At 49.4% G+C, this 18,106-nt stretch overlaps 6 protein-coding genes across 6 annotated transcripts; 3 read left to right on the top strand and 3 right to left on the bottom strand.

Annotated features, from left to right (window-relative positions):
- Positions 1-88: 88 nt before the first annotated feature.
- N7517_002994 (uncharacterized protein) lies at positions 89-2,555 on the bottom strand (the record flags this gene model as incomplete). The annotated part of the gene is made up of 6 exons (XM_056720724.1): positions 89-728; positions 783-1,875; positions 1,932-2,168; positions 2,218-2,320; positions 2,376-2,391; positions 2,452-2,555. The coding sequence occupies 6 exons, from the start codon at positions 2,553-2,555 to the stop codon at positions 89-91; spliced, it is 2,193 nt and encodes a 730-aa protein (XP_056584859.1).
- A 702-nt stretch (positions 2,556-3,257) lies between these two features.
- On the bottom strand, positions 3,258-4,225 carry N7517_002993 (uncharacterized protein; the record flags this gene model as incomplete). The annotated part of the gene is made up of 2 exons (XM_056720723.1): positions 3,258-3,704; positions 3,764-4,225. 2 exons carry the CDS (start codon positions 4,223-4,225, stop codon positions 3,258-3,260), a joined length of 909 nt encoding a protein of 302 aa, XP_056584858.1.
- A 177-nt stretch (positions 4,226-4,402) lies between these two features.
- Positions 4,403-7,372, top strand: N7517_002992 (uncharacterized protein; the record flags this gene model as incomplete). The annotated part of the gene is made up of 5 exons (XM_056720722.1): positions 4,403-4,412; positions 4,467-4,506; positions 4,566-4,864; positions 4,920-7,093; positions 7,148-7,372. The coding sequence occupies 5 exons, from the start codon at positions 4,403-4,405 to the stop codon at positions 7,370-7,372; spliced, it is 2,748 nt and encodes a 915-aa protein (XP_056584857.1).
- Positions 7,373-7,962: 590 nt separating this feature from the next.
- On the top strand, positions 7,963-9,072 carry N7517_002991 (alkene reductase; the record flags this gene model as incomplete). The annotated part of the gene is made up of 1 exon (XM_056720721.1): positions 7,963-9,072. The coding sequence occupies one exon, from the start codon at positions 7,963-7,965 to the stop codon at positions 9,070-9,072; it is 1,110 nt and encodes a 369-aa protein (XP_056584856.1).
- A 3,989-nt stretch (positions 9,073-13,061) lies between these two features.
- Positions 13,062-14,108, top strand: N7517_002990 (acetate uptake transporter family protein; the record flags this gene model as incomplete). Its single annotated transcript, XM_056720720.1, has 3 exons — positions 13,062-13,480; positions 13,553-13,715; positions 13,785-14,108. The coding sequence occupies 3 exons, from the start codon at positions 13,062-13,064 to the stop codon at positions 14,106-14,108; spliced, it is 906 nt and encodes a 301-aa protein (XP_056584855.1).
- A 1,822-nt stretch (positions 14,109-15,930) lies between these two features.
- On the bottom strand, positions 15,931-17,992 carry N7517_002989 (uncharacterized protein; the record flags this gene model as incomplete). The annotated part of the gene is made up of 4 exons (XM_056720719.1): positions 15,931-16,672; positions 16,725-16,840; positions 16,897-17,213; positions 17,269-17,992. 4 exons carry the CDS (start codon positions 17,990-17,992, stop codon positions 15,931-15,933), a joined length of 1,899 nt encoding a protein of 632 aa, XP_056584854.1.
- Positions 17,993-18,106: the final 114 nt, after the last annotated feature.

Below are 18,106 nucleotides of genomic sequence, written 5' to 3'. Positions count from 1 at the left end.
AGCTAGCAAAGCAAATTGGTCATGTCATGCCTTGCATGCCGAGGCTGAGAAAGCGATCAAGAGGCTCAATACTCCGCATAATCTCAACTTAGGGTTTGTTGTCCTTCGAAGATGAGGCCCCGTCAGTACCTGCCGAGATAAGGGTGGGGGCCACACGACGTCTCTTCGGCGGCTGTTGCGATGCATTATTTGGGTCCCCCTTGCCCTCTTTTTTTTCAGACTCGCTTGTAGGTCTTGTGTCACGCTTGCCCAGAACGCTATTACCGGTCGTAATATGTCCATTTTGTGGAGCGCCTGAGACAGGCGTTTGTGGCGGTGTTGTCAGTGGAAGTGTCGGTGGCTGCGCAGAGTGCGTTGCCGTCACCGACGGGACAGTCCCGAGTGTGGGAGTAGGATTATTCACGACTCCCGCAGGGGTTGGCTGTGAGGAAGACTGTGTCGTAACTGAGCAGGCGGAGTTGGATCGTGCAGGGCTAGCTGGTGGTGCGGGGCCTGTGCCATTTGAGGACGCATGGTTTGTCTTGATTGGAGATGGCACATGTGGAGACACCGCATGCGTTGGGGTCAGCAGAGGTGTGGAATTCGTCGCAGGGGTGGTTGGGGTTGCAGTGTTGTGAGTCACAGAGGTTGGTCCTGTGTATGTTTGGCCCAACTCTCCAGGTGCGAACGAGAGTGTAGAGCAGAAGCCATCAGAGGAACTCATAATCAATGTTAACCCATCGGCGGACCTATTGTGTGTTAGAAAGCAATATGTGGGTATCAAGAATAGAAACAGTACTTACCAAGTCAAGTCCGTAAAAGTAGCAAAATGCAAATTGCTCACAATGCATAGCGGGGTTTGTTGTTGCGTATCATATACTAAAACAGCATCTTGAGTGGCAACGGCATATACAATGCGATAAGGAAGTGCAAAGACAGGCGCCGAGCTCTGGCTTGCTTCATTGCTGCTGTCCTCAGCAGCCTTCGGCGATGGTTGAAGCTTCGATGGCTCCGCCGTGGTTGAGGATGGAGGGACCTTGTGGGCTTGGCCGGTGAAAGATGAATTTCCCGATACCACGGGGTCTGGAAGGGATGGGAACATCTCTTCGCCCGAAGACGTATCTAGGGTAATGTTTTTCGCAGGCTGGATGCCCTGCTTCAGCGTATAAAAGACGGGGGAGCATTTGACGGCGACAGATGGCTTCTTGTGCCCTGGAAGATGAGAGATCGGGGGCTTGTTGAAACCAGCCCGCGTGTAGACGTAGACTGTGTTAATGACCTCGTCTGTCGTCTTTGTAGAATCCGTGGCTGATACGTGACTGGTTTTGAATTGACCAGCTGGTGTGAACAGTAGACTTCCGTCAGGAGCAAATGTCAGTCGCCTGAAGAAAGAAGTAAACGTCTCGTTGGCATAAATGCTGGCGTTCTTGACCCCTAAGCCACCAAAACTCGGGGAGGAGACCTCTAATGGTTTAACGGCGGGCAACGGGAGAGAAGGAGCAGGAGACGCAGATCGCCGGATGGAAGGAGACGAGCCGAACGAAGAACGCCGACTGTGTGAGACTGGGGGAGGATCCATGGGTAGGTTAGAAGCCATCGGGGTCCCCGGGGTCGAGGGAACAGGCGAGGCAATAGCAATAGAATTTCCAGTGCTTTGTTGAGACCGGCTAGGCGCATCTGGAGGCGCAGGACTGCTGGATGCGATACGCTTGGCAGGGAGATCCATCTTGAGAACCTTCCCGTGTGGTGTCAATGTGAATTGTCCATCCTTGGTCTTCAATGTATAGATATGAACGGATCGGTCGGACGATTGAGTCGCGACAAATTCGTTAAGCGGATCCCATGCTACACCTTGAACATAGTGAGAATGCTCGGCAATCTGTCGTACCATTTGTCCTGTAGAATTCGATTAGCCTATCGAGCTGTTTGAGGATTGCTCGAGGGTAGCTAACCAGTTTGGGCATTGTAAATCCGTGCGATGTTGTCCATGCTGCCTGTAATGATAAAAACACCATCGGGGGACCAGGCCAGGTCGTAGATCTCAGCGCCGGACGAGCGGCACATGTGCTTCACTCTCCAGGTCTCTTTATCATCCGAACGATCTTCACCCAGCCCAGCTTGTGTTTGGAGCTCCGACGGTACCCAGAGTAGGACATTTCCATCATCTCCGGCAGATGCCAGCATCTCACCTGCATCCGTCAGACTTATAGGCATATGCTATCTCGCCGAGTAACATACCTTTGGGGCTAAAGCGAACCACATTGACGGCCTGTGTATGCTTGATCAGGGTGCTCAGATAAGAGACTCTTCTTTCCTCCCCGATAGACTCGACTTTCCAGAGCTGTAGAACATGTCAGATCAAGGTGTGCGAGGGGCAACGGAGGGCGGGTTCATACTCGGACGTTGTTGTCACTAAAAAGAAAGCAGTCAGTAAAATGGTTTCAACGATCTGAGAGGACAGATAGAACCTACTTTCCAGCAGTAGCTAGCCGACCCTTGCCATTGGGATCAAAATGCACCGAGTAGATAGGGGCATTGTCATTATGCCATGAGATGAGCAACGGAGTAGCCTTCATGGCGAGCGCCGCAGCTCAGCTTGTTGAGCACCACCGGTTGCGAGTAGAGAAATATGGCCTGAAGAAAGAAGAGAGAATTTCCGAGTCCAATGATCAACCGGGTATCTTTTTGGCAGATGATATCGGTGGTTTCTATTGAATTGGAGAGGATTCAGATATTCTGGTCAACTAAGAACACGGAGAGTAAGTGTGATTCAATATGGAATGGAGGATAAAAGGATGCGACAAGGAGTAAGGTGAGAGTTTAGGGAAGAGAGTCGTGATTCTACGATGATGCTTCGAGTTGTTTGCGCGGGAGAACGCGACCGGCGATTAGATTGGCCGTGACATTCTCCTTTATTATATGTTATATGTTTCATATATTAACATTATATATCTCTATTACATATTACCGGCTTGCTTATAACTAGAAATGTTTATGTTATGAAATCCATTCGCTAGTTGGTAACCTCGGATACTACCCGTTACCTACATATCCAGCCCTAGAGTAAGCACTAGAGAAGCAGAGTTCAAAAAAGAAGAAAAGACAGAGAGGCAGATAAAAGTAAGCCTAAAGACTCCAAAGAGTACACTTAAGTGTAACTATTACTCTCTACATAGTATGGGAAAAGAGCTATATGTAACAATTGAACTTCAAACCCCAACGCCTCTCCAATCGCCATTTTTCAAAGCAAAATAGTAAATACAAGAATCTAGATTTCTCTACGACATCCACTTGCCGAGAGTTTCTCCGAACCAGCTTACAGCTTTCTCCTGTCGCTTCTGCCGAGCATCATCTTGAGTCTTCATGAAAGGCGCAGCCTCCTGCGCATACATCTTGTGCTGTTCGCGTTGCGCATTGTGTGCCCGAATCTCCAACTCTCGCTCATGTGGCGTGAGCTTCTGTAAGGGCTTCGACGGTCTGAGTTCTTCCGGGATTGCCTCCCCTCCAGGAATCTCAAGGCCAACCTCCGGGGCTTGCGATGGCTTCTCTGGGTTGAAAAGTGACGTGATAGGTGGTGGTTCGATTCCAGCAGCCTTTGCCTCCTCAACTCGCTTTTCGTAGTTCAACATCTGGTGATAGAGTTTGTCGGCATGCATCTGAATGCGCTCCTCTTTTTCGGGGTCATATTCGAAGCCAGATGCGTAGCCGAGAGCTTGGAGGAATTTCTGTTCAACAAAAACATATTAAAATCGGCATGATCGAGAAGCTATAAGCTGGCACTTACAGTCTGAGTCGTAAAGCATCGTGAAAAGGTGCCATTCTCCGCTGAGCACATGGTCAGCCGGGCTTCAATTTGCTTGCGCCAATTGCCGGTCTTGAAACAGTGCGTCAAGGCTTCATGCTCCAAGGCACAGTTCTCCATTGCTGCTCGCTGCACCGTGTCGCCGCGCTCCTTGTACTTTTCAATCACTCGTGACGCTCCGCGCTCTCCGGATTGCTCTTCAAACTCCATCGGCGGCTTGTAGGTTTTCCATAAATGAGCGTAACGTCCATCTTGGTAGAGTGATGCTGCAGGAACTTTCGGTTTCGAGGGATCAGATGGTTCGGGCGATTGCGCAGGCGTCGGGGTCGGCTTCACATTGGGACCAGGCACATATTTGTCGGGCTTCTCCTGTTCGAGATAGTCACGAAGCCCCGGATCAAGCTTTTGGACAGTATCATTTTTGTCACCCCAGAACCAACCCATTTGGAAATAATAGTAAAGGATAACCAAGAATGTGCAACAGCTGGATTGTTGAAGGTTGAAGAGCGCGGAGAAATCGGCACAAAAATGGATCGGCTCCGATCACCTTGGCTCCGACCGCTCGTCTTTACTCCTCAACCATCAACACGACGCGTCTTTTTTTGACGCCGTTCCTCCAAAATGGATGCTTGTATGTGTCATGGTGCTGTGTCTATTTATGTGTGGAATTGCTAACAATTGGCAGCGCGAGAGGAGCGGCAGCAAATGCGGCAGCGTGGAGCTGCGTACGCGCCTTACCTATACCCCGCGAAATCATAACATATAGACTAACTTGCTGGTATAGGACGCGCAAAGCAAGAGAAGTTAATTTTGGGTTCTCATTTGGTAGCCCAGGGCTTGGTTTACCAGCGCCCGCACCCACTGCGACTGTCCCTGAAGCTCAGAGTCCACCGCGAACACAGACCGCGCCGAACACAACACCACGACCGTTAAAGCTATCGCAACCGGGATCGCAAGCCCGGGGGATTGAGCGCACACCGGGAAGTGCGCGCAACAAGCTCCCAGAAAGGCCCTCGACATATGAGATACCCTCCTCCGATGATAGATCTGAACAAACACGAAGTAACAAGAGGAGAAAGATCAGTATGTTATGGACCAGGCTGGTGTGCTACTCTAGAAATGTGTGCTAATTCTCCAGGTCCTACTAATGGAACAGAAGATACTCCTTCTCGTCGGAATGGTGGGCGAACTAAGAATGGCGATGCACACCCTGTTGATAGCAGTGCAGGTAGCACAGAGTCTCAAACAAGCCATGCCCAGGAACCTCCCAATACAGATGCACCTCCTCCGTCAGAAACAACGAACAACCAATCTCCGCAGCCTCACATCTCACTCATTGGGGAGACCTCAGTCAAAGCTCAGCGTCCGATAGAAGAGGGGACCAATGGCGCGGAATCAACATCACCTGCCGAAGAGCAATTAGCCGAAGGCATATCTCCAGTGTCTAATTCTACGGTACCTGAGGTAGCTGAAGAACCACAAGCGCCGATTTCATCGCCTGAAGCTCAGGCCGGGGTCGAACATCCTGAAAACACAGAGCAACTACACGACAAACGACGTAACACTCGGTCACCACCACGGCCTGAGGAGCACATCCAAATAAACAAGGAAAACAAACGGGCTACCTCGGAAACCGCTTCTTCGGTTGTTCAGATAGAGAAATCGGCCACAAAATCCTTATCACCACGTGGTAGCTCTGCCGAGGCTGTTAAAGCTAGCCATATGCCGACTACTGACGATCATGTCGAGATGACTGAGGATGTTCCACCATCCCAAGATAACCAAACATCCCAAGGGCCTTCTACAAAGACGAAAAAGGCCCGGGGTCGCCCACGGCATCAATCCACCGCGGAGAACACTCCTGAACTGCAGGTAGAAGAGGCTATCCAAGAACCTACAACCGAGGCGCAAGATAACCCCCAGGCGGCGCAAACTGAGGGAGTCCCAAAGACCAAACGGCCTCGTGGGAGACCCTCGCTTAACAAGAAGACCATTGAAGCTATCGAGATTGAGAAGATTTCACATGGGCCTATTCCAGATGTTGCAGAGTCATCTTTGGGGCCACGCCGTGGTCGCAAGCCAACGTCACAAAAGGGCGATCAGCCTGAAACTGTGGTGGAATCTGCTGTGCCCAAGCCACAACGCGGTAGGCCTGCGAAGAAAGCAAACCACGCAGTAGAGCCTGAACCCGAGGCTGAGCCTGCGACAGCAGACCAAGCAGAACCAGAGATGGAACCTGCTGTTCCCAAGCCACAACGTGGCAGACCTGGGAAGAAAGCCAAACGCGCAGCAGAAACTGACCCCGAACCCGAGCCGGAACCTGCGACAGCAGACGGGCCAGAACCAGAACCTGCGGTACCTAAGTCTCGTGGCAGACCCGGGAAAAAGACCAAACATGCAGCCGAAACTGAGCCCGAACCTGAGACAGAAGTTCAACCAGAACCCGAAGTAGAAACCGCAGTATCCAAGCCCCAACGTGGTAGGCCTGGAAAAAAGGCCAATCGCGCAATGGAGCCGGAACCGGGGCCTGCCACACAAGACCAGCTGGAGCCTGAAGCCGAACCTGCAGTGCCCAAGAATCAACGTGGTAGGCCCGGAAAGGCAAGTCGGGCGGTGGAACCAGAGCCCGAGCCCGAGCCTGTTACAGAAGACCAGCCGGAACCCGAAGCGGAATCTGCAGCGCCCAAGTCACAGCGCGGCAGACCTGGGAAGAAGGCTAAGCGCGCAGTGGAGCCCGAGCCTGAACCCGAGACAGAACCCCAACCCGAGGCTGAGCCTATACAAGAACAGTCTCGTCGTAAGACTCGAGAGCCTCGTGGAGAAACAGTCCCGGTCACTGTTTACCGTCTCGCCAATGTCAATTCTCTAGGTGGCACAGCATCCACGGCCGAGGGATCTGGAGACGAAGAATCCGCCGATGAACTCACCACGCACCAGAAGGCCAAGATACCCAACCGCGGCGGTGTCAACCCGGCTGATGTATTGAGCCAGATCTGCCGCGAGACTCTGGAGAAGACACTCAATACACTCAAAGATGGAATTGCCAACGAGGCGAACGCTACCCGACGTGCAGAGTGGTCTCGCAAGAGAAAAGCCGTCGAGATATTTAGCTCGGAGCTTGACAGCCGCCTCATGGACCTAAGCGGGATACTCGATAGCAATTTTGTCCTTGGCGTGCAATTGAAGAAGACTAAGCGGGAGATGATGGATCTACGGAACCATCTATACCGGGTCCGCCGAGAACGTGAGAACATAGCTTTGCAGATGGATGCAGTGCGCAGCAGACACATCGAAGAGGAGAAAGTCAAATCGGTGAGACCTTTTTATAACAACCCTGGCGAATACATTACTAACAATAGTCCCCAGTCACGATCCACGATTAGCAATTCCCTCCACAGTCTTGAATTGGCCCTCGACCGTAACAAGCAACGTCCTGCTTCTGCTGCGGACTCTTCTACGGATCTTGAATACATGCTTCGCACCGTTGCCGACGTGAGTTCCCGAGCCCCTGGAGCACAAGGCGGTCTCTTGAACCAAATCCGGGCGTTCAACGCACAGCTCGAGGCTACTATTGATCGCCTGGAGCGATGATGTCTATTTTCTTTTTTTTTTCTGCAGCATTTTTTTTACAGTCCGTTATGATACCAGGAACCAGTGTTTGTGCAATGATTATAGTCCATGGCTGGGCCAGAGGATGGCGTTTGGCGATAGTTGCACCTGTACAAGTCCCGTACTCGAGTACATAGGTAGCTTCTATATGTTGCTTTCAGCTACCATTGAATGTCAAAGAATCTCCAACGAATCTAACTGCTATTCTACATTATACACATAAGCAATGCTTCCCTGGCCAACAGTGGGCCATGATTTTAGATACGGGTACCTCGGGATCTTTTATGTATTATTAATCAATCCCCCCGATCCCGAGTTCCAGCACCGGAGTGGAACACAACAGCAAATCAGAATAGCCCCTTGCTCCTCTTGGAGACTAAAACTTGAAAGATCTGACGTTCCAAAGAGTTAGGTGATTATAAACTGCCTTGGCTCCACATTGCTTGTTAATCCATGTCGAGACCTCGGGAAGTTCTACGAAACAAATGGATGCGTTCGAATAGATATAAAGCCATAGTTATTCACCCCTGTCACTTAAACCACCAATTCAAAAATATATATATAAAATCAAAATGACCAAACTCTTCACCCCGCTCCGCGTCGGTCGCGTCGAGCTCTCCAACCGCATCGCCATGGCCCCCATGACCCGCTTCCGTGCCGACGACAACCACATCCCCCTCCCCTTCGTGAAAGACTACTACGCCCAGCGCGCCTCAGTACCCGGCACCCTCCTAATAACCGAAGCAACCTTCATATCCGCCCGCGCCGGCGGCTACCCCAATATCCCCGGCATCTACAACGACGCACAGATCGCCGCATGGAAAGAAGTTACCGACGCGGTGCACGCGAAGGGCAGCCACATCTACGTGCAGCTGTGGGCGCTAGGCCGAGTCGCAAGCCCCGACCTCCTCAAATCCGAGGGCGGATTCGATCTCGTGTCGAGTAGTGCGACGCCAGCGAGCGCAGACGCGCCTACGCCGCGTGCACTGTCTGAGACTGAGATCCACGAATGGATCGCGGACTATGCGCAGGCCGCACGCAATGCCATTGCGGCTGGATTTGATGGTGTTGAGATCCATGCTGCCAATGGGTATCTGATTGATCAGTTTAACCAGGATACGTGCAATAAGCGCACGGATGCATGGGGAGGTAGTGTAGAGGGACGGGCGAAGTTCGCCATTGAGGTTTCGCGCGCTGTTATTGAGGCTATTGGTGCGGACCGCACTGGTATTCGATTCAGTCCTTGGAGTACATTCCAGGGGATGCGGATGGAGGATCCCAAGCCGCAGTTTGAGTATCTGGCGACGCAGATGGCGAAGCTGGGACTTGCGTATGCGCATGTGGTTGAGTCTCGTATTGCGGGTAATGCCGATGTGGAGGCGACTGATCAGTTGGATTTCTTCCTGCGGGCTTATGGAAAGGCTTCGCCTATCATCATTGCTGGTGGGTACAAGGCTGATTCGGCGGCTCAGGCGGCTGATGTCAAGTATGCGGACTATGATGCTATCATTGGCATTGGACGTCCGTTTATTTCGAACCCTGACTTGCCGTTCCGTATTCAGAAGGGTATTCCCTTCGTGCCTTATGATCGGGACACTTTCTATGTTCCCAAGGACCCTAAGGGATACACGGACTATGAGTTCAGTGCTGAGTTCCAGAAGACCATTGAGGCTGCAGCTTGATTTGGTATTGATTTTGATGTCATGATTGCATAGCGATATTTGTATAGATCATTGAATGTATATAAAGCTAGACTTGGAATATAACCTAGCATATATGTATAATCCGGTGCTTGAGCATGATCTTCATAAATTCGGTTGAATTTGTGCCGATGGTCGATAGTTACTAGATTTTCGTTCTTTGGTTAATCTGGGTTAGCTTAGTACATATATATACAATGCAGGGTCCTACCTAGGTAGGTAGGGATGTAGCGGCAGCCAAAAGAGGAAGGCGCCATCCTACATAATATACAGTTCTTGCTCTTTCAATATCTGACGTTCATTGCATTTACATAGCAGTTATATGTAGGGTGCATTCCTCTTTTTTGACAGAAGTGAATTTATGCCATTTTTGGTTTCTGAAGGACAAGTGACGTTTCTGCCCGGAGGAAACGATGACATAAGCGATTTAGTTGGCCCCGGGGCGAGTTATTCATAGCCAAACTCTTTCGGTGGTTTTACAACCAAGCGTAAAAAGCCATCGATTTACCTACTCAATGAAGACCTGTCTATGTATTCCATCGTGATTGTGTCGGATTTTCATCGGTTTCTATATCGATAATAACGGTCCTGAAGCCTTGCAGTTGTGCTGGGTCTTCCATTTTTGGCCTTGCTTCGGTCTAGCAGCACAGCCGTGTTCAAGTTGATATAAATATCAAAGACCACGGAAGACGTAGCACGTCCGTAAACGAAAATGATAGAGAACTGCTAATGCAAACAATCAAATGAATTCAATACTCAGATCCTCTCTAATCTGGGGACAGGAACCTATCAAGTCTCAGCAGAAAATCGCCGCATACTAAACTGCCGAAGAATTGTAAGCACTCGTTAAGCCAAAAACTTAGGTAAAATTCCCCCACAATACCGCATTCGGTTTTACTAAAACGTGGGCTTATCCGACTTGGCAGCCGAAGAGAGAGAGTTCCGCTCCGCCGAGCCGAAAATCTCAGCTGAGAACAAAACATAAGTAGAACCGTGGATTATATATGTATTGGGGTAGTTTTGCGGGGATCACGATCAGATGAGCAATGTGGGGAGAAATACCAATTCGCCAAGTGTAATAATCACCGAAATCATATGTTCAGACTTCCGGGGATATCCCGCAATATATTGAAAGTTTGGACGTTTCTAAGAATCCCCGCATCACTTTGCCGTATTAAGCAGGGAGCAACGCCAAGAATCTTTAATCTACTCCGTAGAGTGTGGAAGATTTCCAGTACGGAGTACGGAGTACCGGAAGGTGCATATGTGTGTACATGTATGTATCCGTTCGAGTTCAGCGAACCTGATCTGGTAATTGGTCCACGGGTATGTACCTACATGTGGCTAGCAATTATTGATGCATGGGAAAAAGATTAGGCGAGATTATTAGCCAAGAATATAAGATGTGAAATGTCACGGGTGCGCTCACTGTATATGTCCGTATGGTGCCATAGAACAGATTTTGCGCTCGGATCAGGTCTGGATCGTAAGAGAACATCAAAAATTATAAGAAAGAACAGAACGATAATTCATGTTTCTGTTAGATTGGTTTTCCCATATATCCATGTCTCTCTCATAAACAGGCTAAATTGACATCCCAAATAAAGATAAACTCTTGAAGGGGGAAGTTAAAGGGCCACTTGACCAAGAAGATTTACATGTGTAACACCCTAATCTCAAGTTAAGTGAACCTGTGGCGTGTGTGTTGTTTATTATTGTTACTTGGCGCACGCCACAAATCCAAGCTATTGCCCAGGTATTTTTGGTGGATGCTTACACAGACAAATTCTTTCCATTGAGGGCTATAACGTAGAATGGACCAATTGCAGCTCATCAAAGCCACACCGAGTGCTTAACAAGCGGGAGGATTGCACTGTATGGGTGGGACCTAAATTATTATTTTGCACTGTATATATAAGTACCGTTAAAGAGATCTTGCATACGGAGTATTATTTCCGAGGTACCAAAAACTTGGTCACTCTGCAACGCTACCCGCCACGACATCAAGCAACAGGACCTGAAAAAAAAAAAAGGAGAATACAAAGCCCTAGATTATATATATAGTCTAAACTTGATATATAGTCTAAACTTGAATGGGAAAATCTCTGATCCGGACCGAATCTTAAGACAACGGAGCTCCGTACGGAGAGACAAATATGACTGGAACTGAGACGTCCACAGACGTCCACAAACGTCCACGGGTCCACTATATCTTTCAACATTCAGCTGTGAATCCTATTGCAGAGCTACATGTGGAGATGAAGCTTGACGGGCTTGCATCTCTAGCTTCTAGATCACACGGGCGAGAGAAAGAAAAAAAACAGAAAAGGAAAAGGACAAATGGGTCCGAGCCTCGTGCGCCGATCTAGGTTCCCCCCCAGACTGATGGCCCATTCGAGAGAACACGGCTAAGACAACGTGCATCAAACTAACCAGGGTTCACAATGCACCGTTTTTCTACCTTGGGTACATCGTCCCGTTTCCCCGAGACTTGAAACGTATGCATCTTTGACTCGGGCTTTATGCGGTTTCTGGTATACCATCCGTGACTAGCGGGTCTGGTTTGTGTTAGGTGCTTTGTTAGTGGTGCATATGTCTGAAAAAAGGGGCAAATGGTGGACGCACTATGTGGGGGAAATGGATTATAGAGAAAAAGGAAATATTAATAATACATTCGGACTCTGGTACTGAATATGCATAGAAAATTGTTTTCATGAATTCATTGGTGCGTAATTCTATCCGAACATATCAGCCTAAAAAGTCTACAACCTTATGTACAGTACTTTTTTTTTCTCATTCTGTTGAATAAGATTCATTTCATAATCTGTTACATGGGCCCCAGGGTAACAATTGGTATGTTAGAAAAGAGAGGCAAAATGCCTTCCATAATGGGACCGAGGTGACGCAGTCTCGGTTGGGTACTCGGTACCGGGATTTACCCCCGGACAAGCTGGCCTCAATAAGTATCTTGTACTTCCATCTCCGTCTTGCACTAATGTACTGTACATCTATGCACGATGTACGAAGTACTCCGTAGTTCAATAATCTGTAGAGAGAAAGTGGACTCTCGAAGATCATAAAAATCTTAATGAGCCCTAAACTCCAGACTCTAAATTTCCGTATGGGCTATGTACAGCTGTCCATGGGACAGACCAAGAAGATCCATAGATTGAAGCAGTCTGGGGCCCCGGTCCTTATAAGCCTATAATATGTAAAATTGTATGGGCTACATGAATTTCTTTTTGCATAGGACATAGTATGTTTTGACATAGCAGAGCATAATAGTATGGAATTATGCAGTCAAACAAGTCAGCTTCGATGTTGAGAAATCAAAGAATGAGTTCTCTTTCTACCAATCATATTGCTCCCCGGATCCTTTCAGTCTCTCCACTTTCCCCGTGTCCCTTCCTTTCATCCTTGCCTGTCAATTACCTAGGTAGGCCAGTGAACGGTCCTCGTCATCCCCCATTCCTCCGTGCCGTCCCTGCATGGCTAGTTTGACATTATTCTAGATGAAATAACTTTCTGATCCCTGTGAAACAGCAAATTAAAAAAAAAAAAAAAAAACAAATCTAAACATGTTCAAGGCTATATTTACGTATAATTATGAGCATTCCCCCAACATCTCTTTTTCTTCTTCGTTTTCTCTCCACTTTATATTACTTATTTAACTTCTCCATAGTGGGAACGGGTCCTTGCGGCTGCACATCATTTGTTTTATATGTAATATAACCGAAAACCAAATACCAAGTAAGTTTGGTTCCACACTTCTTTTTCTCCATTTTTCCAAGGAAAGCGCCTTTGTGCCCTTCGGGGCTCAAGGGTATAATACTTTCCTTCTTCTCTCAGTCGTGCTTGATTTGCATCCTTTCCCATACCTATAACTGTGTTATACGGCCTTCTATACTTCTTTTTGTCTTTTTTACACATCATCTTTTTTTTAACGACCATTAGTTACGAAATCTTGCATCATGTCTGCGACTGAAGCAACCCACCAGCAAGAGCTGGAGAAGGACGTGGGCCCTTCTCACTCTCCCCAGAATGGCTCAAACGGCCTGAACGGCGGCGCCCCAATGCAGCCCCAGATGTCCGCCGAAGAGCACCAGGTAGCACGCGCCGCCGCGCGCTTCGGCTACGGACCCCTCGCCCACGTCAACACCATGGAGGCATCCCTACCTCCCTTCGGTGGTGAGTTCCAGCCCGGTCTGTACAAGTCCGTCGAGGGCCGCAAGTTCGCCAATCCCGCTCCTCTCGGCCTGTGCGCTTTCGCCCTCACCACTTTCGTCCTGAGCGCCGTCAACATGGGTACCCTGGATATCGGCAGCCCCAACATTGTCGTCGGCCTTGCTTTTGGTTACGGTGGTCTCGTCCAGCTTCTCTCCGGCATGTGGTATGTAACCGTAATTTCCGAGCCCGTGGGTTTCACAGCCACGTTCCGCGGCTAATACGCGCTTTTTTCTAGGGAAATGGCTGTTGGTAACACTTTCGGTGCTACTGCTCTCTCCTCCTACGGTGGTTTCTGGATCGCCTTCGCTATGATCTTGACCCCCGGTGGGTTCCAAATCGAGAGTGCGCTCGGTGGTGCAGGCCCCAAATTCTATGACTCCATGGGTCTTTTCCTGATGGTAAGTTCCTGCCTCCCTTTCTCTTTACACACTTGCAAGAGATCATCCCCGCTGACCATGTCGTAACAGGGTTGGTTCATCTTCACCACCATCATGCTGTTCTGCACCCTCAAGTCCACCGTCGCTTTCTTCCTGCTGTTCTTCACCCTGGACCTGACCTTCCTCCTGCTTGGTATCTGCTACCTGCACCGCGGTGAGGATGGCCACCCCAACGTCCCCATTCAGAAAGCCGGTGGTTTCTTCGGTTTCCTGGCTGCTTTCGCCGCCTGGTACAATGCCCTCGCTGGTATTGCCGATACTAGCAACAGCTTCTTCATCATCCCCGTCGCTCACTTCCCCTGGTCCCCCACTGGCCGTGTCCGCCGTGGTAAGACCGAGCGTGAGCTCGCATAAGCGAATTGTTCCTTTTCTTATTAGAAAAGAGACCGGGATGCGGAGTGCCCGTTTGGTGCTTGTAATATTTTCGATACCCAGTGTTGTATGTATAGGCTGCAGATAGACCGTTCCTGTTCGCTTTGCGCTCATCGACACGTTTGCTCGTCGTCGATTGTGTTGTCGTTCGGAGGTCCGTCTGTTCGCCTGTGACTGTTGCTGTGTGCATGGATGATCAATACGGAACATCATGTTCGGCGCAGTTGCAAAAATATTCGCCAGTTATCACCCCTTTGTTCGCTGGTTGTAATTTTTTCGGGAGCACTCGGGTGATTTCTTGTGCTCTCTGGTTTTTTCTTGTTGTATTTAGTCTCTTTTACCTGCGAGTCTCTGGGACTCAAAGTAATTAATTCATCCAACATTCTTCATAATGTGTTCCTTCGGCCTTTTCTTGCTTCATCTTGTAGACTGTCGGGCTTGGGAGTCGGGTCGATGTCCAGGTGTTCTTGCTCTTGTTCGGGGTGTGTTGCAGGACTGTCGGTGTTGACCCGAGGCCTGAAGCATTGTAAATCCAACCCAGTCATCTTGTGTAGCCATGCATGTGAGTCAATCAGGTCATCGTTGCGAGCTGAGCGCTATTCGAGCCAAAGATGCAATGCATCCATCACGTGGTAAGCAGTATCTCTGCCCAGGTGCACTGTCAATATCCGTCATCATCCAAGCATATCCATGACTATGTAGTCAAGTCCTCTGACCTCGGGCAGTTTGAAGACCGACACGACATAGATAGCCTGGTATGTGATTGAAGTGATATAAAGCGAAGAAAAAGGGTTGAAGAACGAAGTCAGAATGTATTATGTTTGCAAAAATGTTTTGTTTCAGTAGAGAGAAGAAGGAAGGGGGATATGGAAGTATGTATATATCCTGAAATGAGTCTTTTTCTTAGAACAGCAGGGTCTATTATACCTAGACCACTGACTACGTAGCCCTCCGAGTCCGGGATCAAGACACCCGAGAGTGGAGTTGGGTGTCTGATCTCATGCCGGTCTTTTCTCGGTCTGCAGGTGCCCAAGTGGTCTAAGACCTGCATAAACAGGATGACAAGCCAAGAAGTTGGATTCTAAAACATACATACGGTGTAGATATTCATAACATTTTTAGAGATACTTCCTTTTCGTAGAAAGTATGTGTATTTCCAGTTCAGCAATGAGAAAAATGAAGAGAATTGAAATGAGACCGAGGAAAAAAACCAGGAAGCCGAATAAGCCAAGCAGGCTAGGAAGCAGAGCTGCAGCTTCTATCAAAAAACGCGCAATGCCGAGCGAAGGCCGATAATTTCCCGGCTGAAAGTCGGTGCGCGCTCGGCGGTGGGCTTCTACGGCGTATCAGCTTCGTTGCGCGTAGGGACGGACGGAGATTGTTCGGATATCGGCATGCCGTGCTTATCTTTGTGGAATGATGGGCGGTGGATGCCGAGAATAGGTGAAGTATGTGTCGGGTTTGAACGGGATGGGCTTGACTTGCGTTCTTGTCAGGGGGGCTTGGTATCTTGGCTGTTTGAGGTTGGGCTAGTTAGTATATTGTACTTCTTGTCTAGCAATTGGGTAGCAATGCAGTGCACATAATAAGTGGATTTAGTTCCAAATACTCATTTAGGTAGATAGGATGTAGCTGTTTTGGGGACGAGGAATCGTCAATCATTGAAAACTATGTGTACATTATATCTTCACTGGGCTAGATAGCAAGATGGCAAGTCCAAAGCCTGGGAATATACTAGAAAGTGGTTGTATATAACCAACTTTGAAGAAGCTGGATCTATTACGGCAGAGCCAAGTAGCCAAGATCATACTGCCGGGCGTTCTACCTGCATATGACATTCATCCCAAATCTGACGAAGCATAGGCAGGTGAATGCGATCGACATAGAAAAAGCCCAGCAAGATAGCACGGGCCTCCTGCCACGAGCGGAGTCCCTGCAACCGCGCAGCATTGGCCAGTTCAGATACAAAGAAGGCCCGCTCTGACGGCAGGGTTAGACTGCAAGCCGCGCCCATGAAAAGCTGCCAGAGGAGTAGGTCGCGACAGAGCGCGAATAAGCCCGAGGGGATAGTCGCCTCGAGGGCAATGCGCAGAGCCTGGATCGGCTTGGGTAGCAACTGGCCGATCATTGGATAGAAATTCCAGATGGCGCTGTTGTGGAACAGCAGTAAAGCGAGACGGGTGCAGCCCTCGATGGAGTTGTCGCCCTTAGCCTGGCCTGTTGCTGTGTATCGATCCATGTGCAGTTGATATTCTACGTGCAGCACTTCCGTGTTGAAGTAGTCCTCGGTCTCCTCGTTGAACTCTTTGTACCCGGTGTTGCCTTTGATCCATTCTGCATACCAGGATAGTTCGAGGAGATCATATACGATTTGCGGCATGGCTTCGCCGAAGATGCCGGGTATTTTGAGTAGAGGGAAGAGGCGGGTGGAGAGTAATGCTACGTCGTCATTGGGTGGGATGAGAGAGAACCGCGCTGGGCGGGTGTAGCGGATGAAGGGGAATATAGGTTTGGCGTGGGCCATACAAGCAACTCGGATATCAGTCCTAATTGCAAAGTTAGCAAGCTATGTATCTGATTGTGAAGGGGTATACCAACCAGGAGATCTGGAACCGGACGTCTGAAGGAACATCGTCAAAGTTCTTTCGCAATGCGATCATCTGTCGCAAACCTGCCAGATGGATTTTGAGATAATCGGGATTCCCCGACGCGATCTACAATCATGTATTAGCTTTGGGAATCATAGGCCTGATTCGCAGAATCTACTCACTTCGATTGTCAATAATGTAGAAACCGCAGCAATCAAAACATCACTGGAAGCCTTGACCGGGTCTGACAGGCCCTCGTTGACCAATCGAATAGTCTCGCCCCGATGGTGGAACGTGTCGATCACCAACTGACTCCGCTTTTGATTTGGATCTCGGATGGGTAGCTCGCCTGCACGCATAGCATCATTGGAAGTAGCCATACAAATTGTTGCATGCAGAATGGCCGGATCCTGCTGAATCAAGGATGCCCAATGTGCCTGCAGTTTGGGCTTGTATCGCGTTTGCAAGGGGTGTGCTTCTTGTGTCAGATCCCAAAGGACTATACCCGTGTCAGTATGCAAGCTCAACTGTGTCAGGGCCTAAGGAACACTCACAGACTCGCAGGTGCCGCATCATTCTATCTGTAAGCTGCGTATGTCCAGTATGAAAAGGATCATTAGCTCCTTGTCCCACGTAAGACCATGCAGACGCTCCAGCGGGGTAGGCCATCGTCCCACCAAAGTCACAGTCATCCCATGTTGCAGCGTGCGTAGCAGGGTATCCCACAGCTGTTGATGTAACAAGCTCCTCGGCCTGTTCTAGCTCTTGTTCATCTGAGATTTGACTGCCGGACAAGCTGGCGGACGAGCTGATAGACGGACGGACAGGCACAGTGGGTACGAGTGCCCCGGCATTCGTCGTCGGTGGCTGATAAGGCGCGTGCTTCCATTTGCTCTTATTGTACTGTTCTGTGCTCTCCATTCGCTTCTTGCGATTATGCTCGGACATAACATGGGATCGAATCCGCTTCAGGGTCTCATCCGTTGTGCCTGCCGCTGCAGTTTGCTGATCACTGTTGACCCAGAACAACGTGGATTTCCCCGCAGATACATTGGTGCTTTTACGGGTTTTGCGTACCCTGGTCGTTTTGCGACTGGCTGAAGGAGTTGGAAGAGCCGGAGCTGGAAGGGGAGGAGCTGAAGTCTGTGAGGTCACGGACTGTATGGGATCCAAGTGGGTGGCAGCGTAGGGTGAGTGGATCGGATCGGCCCAAGCAGCCGGTGGCCGAGACAACACGGGCAAGGTCTGCTCGTAACCCGGTAAGTCCTTGGCGTTCATCTTAGACGATATGGAGGTTTAGAAGAGGACAAACTTCCGGCGGGGTAGAAATATATTCTTCCCCCGCTAAGAGCTCTAGAACTTGTGGAAAGGGGGGAAAGGAGAGGATTTAGA

This window comes from Penicillium concentricum (genome assembly GCF_028827145.1).
Source record: "Penicillium concentricum strain IBT 3081 chromosome Unknown utg000001l_segment0_segment0, whole genome shotgun sequence".
Taxonomy (NCBI): Eukaryota; Fungi; Ascomycota; class Eurotiomycetes; order Eurotiales; family Aspergillaceae; genus Penicillium; species Penicillium concentricum.
The sequence above is the reverse complement of the archived record's forward strand: the minus strand, read 5'-3'. Positions and strand labels throughout refer to the sequence as shown.